Source organism: Pituophis catenifer, unplaced genomic scaffold (genome assembly GCF_029215685.1).
Source record: "Pituophis catenifer annectens isolate HBS135680 unplaced genomic scaffold, rPitCat1.0.hap2 SCAF_7, whole genome shotgun sequence".
NCBI lineage: Eukaryota > Metazoa > Chordata > Lepidosauria > Squamata > Colubridae > Pituophis > Pituophis catenifer.
In genome coordinates this window covers 42,210,879-42,220,179 of record NW_027256887.1, presented here as the reverse complement: position 1 = coordinate 42,220,179, position 9,301 = coordinate 42,210,879, and the positions used below count along the sequence as shown (strand labels likewise).

General features: G+C 39.0%; 1 protein-coding gene and 1 non-coding gene across 2 annotated transcripts; both read left to right on the top strand.

The window, feature by feature from the left end:
- Positions 1-2,466: 2,466 nt before the first annotated feature.
- Positions 2,467-8,097, top strand: RPL18A (ribosomal protein L18a). The gene is made up of 5 exons (XM_070947611.1): positions 2,467-2,537; positions 3,138-3,317; positions 4,311-4,440; positions 7,247-7,356; positions 7,951-8,097. Exons 1-5 carry the CDS (start codon positions 2,520-2,522, stop codon positions 8,041-8,043), a joined length of 531 nt encoding a protein of 176 aa, XP_070803712.1. The 5' UTR covers positions 2,467-2,519; the 3' UTR covers positions 8,044-8,097.
- On the top strand, positions 7,029-7,157 carry LOC139319999 (small nucleolar RNA SNORA68). Its single transcript, XR_011600666.1, has one exon. It is a non-coding gene; the product is annotated as a small nucleolar RNA SNORA68 (small nucleolar RNA).
- Positions 8,098-9,301: the final 1,204 nt, after the last annotated feature.

The window sequence follows — 9,301 nt, the reverse complement described above, 5'->3', positions numbered from 1 at the left end:
GAAGACAGAGGGACAAACAAACAAAACAAACCCAACAAACAAACAAAACAAACAAAACCCCCAACATTCCTATTTATATATCTCCCTTTTCTTTTAAGTACCTTTATTTAGCCAAATTTGTCTCCCGGTGTTATCTCTTAGCAAAGCCCATTTTCGACACAATTTTCCTAATTTCCTTTTATCCATGCCCCTCAATATGGGCACCCGCCTGGCGTCCCAGGCCGCGAGCACTTCTTCCACAGGGGTCCCCGCCACCCGCGAACTATCGCTACCCATGACCCTTTCCTTTTCTCCAGAAGGATCACTTCGACTTAGCCGGGTGGCACGCCATCAGTTTTCAGAGAAAAAGCTCTGGGAAGGACTTCGATTCCCTTACGAAGTATGGGCCCCTTCCTCTTAGGGAATCGCCGTAGTTTTTCGGATCCAAAAAGGGGATCCGGGAGGACCTGCTGACCCCAGCAGGTGGTACTGGCACCTCCTCTCACACACACACGCTCGCCCCGTGTCTGGGCTGGACAAAACCGGGTTTCCCTTTCACAATTTATTTCCCCCCTTCACACGCTTGGCTTTCGCTCGGCTTCCATTCCTTTTAAACACAAAGTTCCACATTTGGCAACCCCCCCTTGCTTTCTCTATCCTACCGGTCATGGCTCAGTGGAGCTAGCAGTAGGCAGAGGTGCGGCTAGAGGTCGCTCAAAGAGGTGAAATCAGACTGTTTTCCAGGTGGAATCCCACACACACACTTCCTCCTTCCCTAACAGAAGATCCTGTGCTCTGGCAAAACCCCCATGCTCTCCAGACTGTTAGTCTTTCTGCGGCTAGGAAATGCACAGAGAAAGCAAGATCCAACTGTGATTGGGAGAAGGGCCTTCACTCACACACATGCAGGCATAAACAAATTTCCCATGCTTTTCCATACTTTAAAATTAAAATTTAGAGGTACTCACCTTCTTTCCAAGCAGCCTTTGAGCTCAAACTCAAAACCCCTTTAAAACCTAGTTCCAAATGGCCAAGGTCCAGGAAAACATACCCACAGACTCAATGGGTCTGCTGCTAGCAAGGGAGGCTTACCTGGGCCTGGTCCATTGGTTAGGTTAGCTTGGAGTCCCATCTGGGTCGCCAATTGTTGGAAGAAACATACTTCTGGGTTCTGCTCCAAGTGGGGAAAACAGACACTGGAAACATGGAGACTGCTTGGAAAGATGGTTTAATGGTGGACAGGATCACATGGCTTGAGTTCCTGAACAGAAAAGAGGGCAGATACAGTAAATCCTCGGGTTTTTATGCTCTCTCTGGCTCTGCATTTCTTGGGGCCCCGAAAGAGTATCCTGATTGGTTGTCAGACTCCCAGGGGGTGGGGGCCTTGCTGGCTGATGGTCACATGTGCTTCCCAGGTCACATGTGGCGAGTTTCTGCTGCTATTGTGTAGAGGGCTAATCCTATCTTTGACAATTCCTACTATGGCTCTGCCTGAAGGAGGCAGATCTTTGTTATGTAGAATAGACTGGCCCAGGCCTTAATGGCCCATTGACAAAGGGTGGGGGGCAGGAAGGTGGGAGCTGCTTTGTCTGTAAAATATGCTTCTCATATTTCTCATCCAGGAAAATATAATATTCTGCCTTTTTCATATTTTCTAAAATATTTCACTCTTCCAGGAAAGGGGTGGGTGCTAACTTCCTACATTAGAATAGAGTGAATAGAAAGTTATCCAGTGGTCATCCATCAGAGCCCGCTTCATTACATTAGAAGTAACAGTAACAGAGTTGGAAGGGAACTTGGAGGTCATCTAGTCCAACCCCCTGCTCACGCAGACGTCCTATACTAGGGATTCGAACCACCGACCTTTCTGATCGACAAGCTCAGCGTCTTAGCCACTGAGCCACCTAGGGAGCCGCCATTAGGGACCCTTCGCATAACCAAGCCTTCACTTCTACAGCGGCTTGCTGGAATTCAGATTACTCTGCCTAGTCGCTTCCAATCCGTTCACAGCTTGTAGCGAACCCTTCGTTTCCCCCGATCGACGATCTGCATCAGCTCAGAGACCCAGGCGAAGCGGACTTTCGCCTGCTCCAATCACCCAGTTAACTGTGGCGTGTTCAGAAATCCTGTACATTAATTAAGCAAGCCATAGATTCATATTATCTAGGAATAAGACTACTTTTAATTGTTTAAACAATAATATAGCAAACAGCAAACAAACCGGCGAAAACAAATAATAGCATTGTCGGTCTTCAGAAGTCACCAAAGCGGTTCATTAACCATGAGGAAAAAAACCACGCCCACCCAAATCGATTAGAAACGAATTAAAGCTTTAAGTCGCCGCCTAAAAGTCGCACTTGGGCGATTAGAAGATGGTGAAACGGGGCTTTTTAAGACAGACATTCTCTATATCCAATAAGAACGTCCAATAGTCGGTAGCCGGTCGTAGGCAAGGCGGTACTTCGCCTTAGCAATGGTCACGTGTGCGTGCTGCGCCTGCGAAACTTCCTTTTCTGGGCGGCCGCGAGAGAGGCGACACCATGAAGGCGTCGGGCACGGTGAGTGCTGCGCGTGTGGCCTTGCTGGGGGTCTCGTGCGGAGAGGCCTCTGCTGCTGCGTGGCCGAAGGAATGCGAGCGAGGCAAAGAATGGTAGAAAGGCGGGGAGGGAATCTCCATTCGGGAACCTTCTTGCAGTTGTCTTTTTCCTCTGCCACGAGTGAGCACCCAATATGGCCGTCTCCCCTGCGCTAGTTCCTGTAGCGTGGGCCCCGGTCGGCTGCTCAAGTCGCGGATTCAACTCGCAACATCTTTCCCGAACCTAGGATGCAATATTAGAACGAGATTAGTTGGGAAGAAAATACAGTTGTAGCCATCCCACTCATGTCATTCTTAGGTTCTTTTCGCTCTAATCCGTTTTCAAGACAACTCCTCGGGGAGGTTTCAAATAGATAGTAGGTACTCTACCTCTGTAATTATTGTTTTTGAAAATCTTTATAGCTGAATTTACAGAGCATTGGGGAATCGTGGGCTTTGTTTGATTTAGTAAAGCAGCTAAATAACACCTTTTTCTAAAGGTGTAAGTGCATCTCTTGATCAAGTTTGATTCTAAAACTAGAATGGATTTTTATTAATATTTCTTTCTCTTCTTTCTTTTAAGCTGAGGGAGTATAAAGTTGTTGGGAGATGCCTTCCTACTCCCAAATGTCCAACACCACCTCTCTATCGGATGCGTATCTTTGCTCCTAACCATGTTGTTGCAAAGTCCCGTTTCTGGTATTTTGTCTCGCAGCTGAAGAAGATGAAAAAATCTTCTGGAGAAATTGTATACTGTGGACAGGTATTGTAATAGGAAGTGGAATAGATTTAAATATTGAAAGCATATTTTCTAATACTGCTTATTCCTAATACTACCTATACTCATTGGATTAAAAGGTTTTCCAAAAAAGTTTGTCTTAAAATTTCCATTACTGGTACCATCATGATGTGTAAAATCCTTAAATTACTTTACCCTATTTCATTTCATGACTGTTGATGAAATGAATGACCCTTACTGAAGATAAACATAAAAAGACCTTTATTGAAGAAATAATTGCTGTTTTTGTGCCCTGTAGATGGGATAGAAATTATAAAATTCTTTTAAAATTGAAACTATGGAAATATTTTTTTCCAAGAGTGCCCTTTTTAAATTTCTTTCAATGAATTTGGCAAAGAGAGGTAAAAGGTTAAACTTTGCACAATCCATTGCTAATTTTCTGTTGGAAAGTAAGGTAGTTCTTACCTTACTTTGAATGTCCATCAATTTTATGTCCAGCATGTGGAGGCACCTAGTTGATCACTACTTTTGATAGAATGCTAGAGAAGCATACCAGTCCTGGCTTCTTCAGAGAGCTACAGGTTGATTCTATGTGGTGCCTGTGCTAATGAAGAATTAATCTGAGGTGGCCTTCCATAGGTCAATGAATATTTTTATAGAGATAAATCTGTCCTCACAGCAGACCATGAAATAGTAATAGTAATAAATGGAACCAATTTTGTGTCTGCTGAATTCAAAGCATTTTGGGTGGGCAAAGAATCATAGTACAATGCTACTGACTTCTGCATAAAGATTTCAGTTTGTTTCAGGATTAGATTCATGTAATCCTGGGTATGTTTTTTTACCCTGTCTAGTCAGATTCAGAGAAACTCTATTAGATTCTAATGTATTCTGTGGAAGTTGGATTACAGCTTTAGGATGTTCGTTCTAATTAATTCATTGTAGACTTGACATGCTAATTAAAACAATACTGATTTGTTTTCTGTTGTTTTAACATGGGTATTTTTATTCTGTTAGGTTTTTGAGAAGTCTCCTCTGAAGGTGAAAAATTTTGGTATCTGGCTGCGCTATGATTCTCGTAGTGGAACTCACAATATGTACAGGGAGTACAGGGATTTAACAACTGCTGGAGCTGTTACACAGTGCTGTAAGTAGAAGCCATTCAGTATTAGATCATCTTAAGATATCACTATCATAAAAGAAAAGTGTTGCAGAATTGATATTCCTCAGTGTTGGTTTTACAATAATGTTCCTGTTACTTTGACTACTAGTTAATGTATTCTTTTTACTGAGAAGATAGTAAATAATGGGGGAGTTTTGGGTGCCTTTAAATCAGTTTTGACTCCCAACAACTGCCTGGACAAATCCCAGCATTTTTCCTGAAAAGATTTCAGAAGTGGGTTGTCATTGTCACTTTCCTAGGGTTGAGAGAGAAAGAATGACTGACCTGAGATCACCCAGTTGGCTTTCATGGGATTTCTGCTCTTTAGCCTAATGCTTTTAACCACTACACCAAGCCGACTCTCAAATGGTAATATAGGTAACCCTTGACTTACGACCACAATCAGGCCCAAAATTTATGTTGCTGAGTGAGACAGTTGCCAAGTGGAATTTGCCCCATTTTACGATTTTTTTTCCATAGTTAAGTGAATCACTGGAGTTAAGTTAGTAACATGGTTGCTAAGTGAATCTGGTTACCCATTGATGTTGCTTATCAGAAGGTCACAAAAATGATCACAGGACCCCCGAAACATTGCAACCATCATAAATATAAGTCAGTTGCCAAGTGTCTGAATTTTGATCATGTGATCATGGGGATGCTGCAATGGTCATGTGAAAAATGGTCAGTTGCTTTTCAGTGCTATTGTAACTTCGAACGATCACTAAATGGACTGTTGTAAGTCAAGGACTACCTGAAATGAATGTTAACATTGAATTGTTGAAATGTGTTACATATTACGATTAGCTATGACTGCTATGTTATTTTATACAGTGCCATTTAGACAACCTTAGTTTAAATATTGACTAAGCTACCTGACATTTATTTCAAATCCAAATTGTCAATCAAGACCATTTGATGTATCCCAGAAGGCATTTATTCGTATTAGACAATTAATTAATTTTTATACCGCCCTTCTCCCGAAGGACTCAGGGCGGTCAACAGTTAAAATGACATACATAATAAAATGTGAATATAAGATGATTAAGCTATAATTTGGTTCATCGGTTAAGAATCTTCAGCATAAAGATTTAGAACAATTAGAAGAGATTTATGCCAGCCCGGCTTGGTGAAACAGAAAGGTCTTAAGTGCACGACGGAAAGTATGAAGATCTGGGATCATTCGTATCCCTGGGGGTAACCTGTTCCAAAGGGTAGGTGCCCCCACAGAAAAAGCTCTTTCTCTGGGAACCACCAGTCGATATTGCTTTAGTGACGGCACCCTGAGGAGGCCCACCCTGTGGGAGCGTGCTGGTTGGTGGGAGGTTATTGGTTGCAGAAGGTGGTCTCGTAGGTACCCAGGTCCTAAGCCATGGAGCACTTTTATTATTGTTATTTATTGCCAAAGCAAAAAAATTCAAAATTAATTTGGACAATATGCAAGAAATTTGGTATAGATACTTGGAGTATGCTCTATTATTCAATCAGTAGCTTCAAAGTTTAATATTAGATATGTTTGTAATATCCTAAACATTCATTCAGTTCAGAAAAACTCTTTGATTGGGCTAATTGAGTTAGTCAAAGGATGCTTTAAGAAGGTTCCCCTTTTATGCTGGATATATAATAAATTTGAAGAAACATGAAATAGACATGTTCACTTGTAATTCCTTCTCAGTTTTATGTTAATGTTGAACCACATTCTTGGAGAGATGTCAGTGATTTGTTAAATATCCTTAAAACTGGGAATCTTAATCTCAGGAATCTTTGATAGATTCGTGTTTGATTTGCTGCAAAAAAGTGATATATTCTTGCAAGCTACTTGTGCTCCAAAAGTTAAAACTTGTTTTAATAAAAATTTGTCAACTGCTTTCAAATTACCTTTGTTCACAAAGAGATAATATCATTATTTGTGGTCTATGTTTAATTTATTGCTTAAAAATTAATATTAAAATTAAAGAAAGTTATATAATTTGAATTGTTTGATTTCTCTGTGTGTTTGGTTTTATTTTTGGTTATTTTTAAAAAATAAATTCCTAAGTTTGTTTGTTTATCCCCCTTGCCCCAGTTTCCCCCATTACAGTTTTTTAATAGGTTTCTTTGTAGCGGTGTATAATATGTTATATAATAATAATATGATTAATTTAAATATAACACAATAACATTTTTTTTACAAAATGTTATAAAGTTTGTAAAACTAAACTCAAAAGTTTGGAGATCCACACATTTCCTTGGGAACACAGTTAAATTTGGCTATTTTAAGGTAGGCAGATCAAAGATTACATCACAACATAATTTAAGCCTTTCTAAATAAATTCAGCAAATTGAATTCCTATATAAATGTTTATTGCATATTTAGCTTCCCTTAAACCTGAAATTCAAGTCCACCTGATTTTAAAAAGGATAGATAACATGCCATACATTAATTTATTTAAAAAAAATTCTAAACATATTCTTGGATACAAATGATTGAATGTAGTTATTACACTTTTCATTTCTAGAACCTGTTGATTCTCCTCTAAGCTTGCTTAGTTTATATGGCAGAGCCATAAATTGTTACTAGTTTTGTAATTTTTTTAACTGCATGCAAACCCAAAGAGCATTGTTTATAATAAAATGTTCTTGTCATGTGTGCAGATATTAAATGTTTCTTGTCGCCTTTCAAGAGCTGAAGTGTTTTTGAAAGTGAAATTGAAGATTCTACAACAAATAACTTTTTTATATGGAGATTAGTATAAGTATTTAGATCAGAGCTAATTATTTTGCTAAAATGTGTAATTCAACTGATGAATTGCAGATCGTGATATGGGAGCACGTCATAGAGCCCGTGCTCATTCTATTCAGATCATGAAGGTTGAAGAGATTGCTGCTAGCAAATGCCGCAGACCTGCTGTCAAACAGTTCCATGTAAGTAAAACAAATTTTAAGTGTGTGTGTGTTCTCAAACTGTACAATTTGGAATTTTTTCTACTTTCTATGAAACTTTATAATTCTGGTCAATGACTATAAGAAGATTGAACGCATATATATTGAAGTTCCTCCATTAATTTGGAGTCACAGACTGTTCAGATAACTACAGAAATTACTGCAGGTTTGTTGGAAAAAAGCTGAAGAAGAATACTTTGTGTACCAATTTGATCTTCTAGAGAAAATGAGATCTTAATCTGACAAACATACAATACTAAAAATGCTAATATGCTAGAGTTCTAATATGTATTTTTTAAAAAACAATTTTCCAAAATGATCCAGTTTCTTACTATTTAGCATTATACTTACTTTAAAAAGTATATAACCACTTGGCTTGTTTTTTTAAAAAAAATATTTTATAATTGTGCTCTAAGAAATCCATCCTTTATTTTGCATAGAATAAATAATCACTTGGTACTAACATTAGAAATATATGTGTTTTCACTAGAAAGTGTTGTTCTTAAAATTTTCTGAATAGTACCCACTGGTGAAATTTTATTTGGGCTTCTAATGAAATTTAATTTCTTTCTACAGGATTCTAAAATTAAATTCCCTCTGCCACACAGAGTGTTGCGCCGTCAGCATAAGCCACGCTTCACTACCAAGAGACCAAATACATTCTTCTAAATGTAGGCTTGATTGATATGGTCCATGTATCAATAAAGCTTTTTGAACATTTGATTATGTTTTAAACCATATTTATTCTACTCTTATTTATATGGCTCCTCATCTCATCAGTGTGACTGTGAATGGCAACAGTTTTAAACATTTTAAATGTTTAACGATAAGCATTAACTAGCAACCAAGACAAACACAACAGCTTTACAGGTTCTGACTCCAATCCTTCCAGCCCTTGCAAAGGCCAACAGGTTCAAGGCCAATCTAAATTATGTTCCACAAAGTAGATGCCATAATGCAAAAGGCGCTCTCTTCCTGGCATTTTCCAGATGAACTAATTGACAAAATCCATAGCATGTTTCTTATGTCATACATGATGGGACAAGTGGACATAATCAAGTAGAGGTGGTTCTCACTTTTGCAAATAAAATGCTTCAAAATTCAATATCTCCTCGGAATGATGAATTCTGGTCCCAGCTCTACTATACCCTAATTATGCAGAAGGCTGAGGTGATAAGAATTTTAGATCTTGCATAAATGTTCACAGGGCATGTTTATTTACATCAACTTTCATAAACAATTTCAACTTTATAAAAGTAAAGCTTAATTTCTGTCTGGCAACATGCTAAGTAAAGATGCAGAAAACTCAATAATGTTCAGTTGAACAATACATTTTCTCAAACATAGTATTACTGTTTGAAGAAATATCCATCTCGTTCAGTTCCAAGTGGGGAGAAAGACACTGGAAATATGGAGGCTGATTGGAAAGATGTTTATTGATGGACAGGACCACATGGGTTTTGAGGTCCCGGGCAGCTGACCACATGGTGTGGAGAGATAGAGGTAAATTTATACCTCTCTTGGACTTTGAACTTGAGCTTCTTGTTCCTGTGCAAGAATATATTCTATTGGCTACTGTTAGACTCCCATGGGGCTATGCAGGGGTCATAGCTGAGGTTGTCTAAGTTTGGTTGAACCTTGCTGGGTGATGCTGGTCCTTAGGAATTTTTGAAATGCAGTGAGCCCTGCTGCTAGATGGGTAGAGGGCTAATCCTATTATGTCCTGAGGGGTCATGTCTTAATCCCATTACCCTGGAGCTAGAGGTTTTTTGTAGATAGGCTGGCCCAGTCTTTCTTAATGTGCACCAAAATATCTGCTGGGGGCAGGGTGCTGGGGTTCTGTTTCCTTTAAGATTTTTATTTCTCTTTTAAGGGAAATATTTTATCTTGCCTTTTTAGTATTTCCTAAAATACTTCATTCTTCTAG

Coding starts and splice junctions, on each gene's coding strand:
- RPL18A (XM_070947611.1), top strand. Junction 4,441..7,246: donor TGGAGCTGTTACACAGTGCT/GTAAGTAGAAGC, acceptor GATGAATTGCAG/ATCGTGATATGGGAGCACGT. Junction 7,357..7,950: donor CTGCTGTCAAACAGTTCCAT/GTAAGTAAAACA, acceptor TTCTTTCTACAG/GATTCTAAAATTAAATTCCC.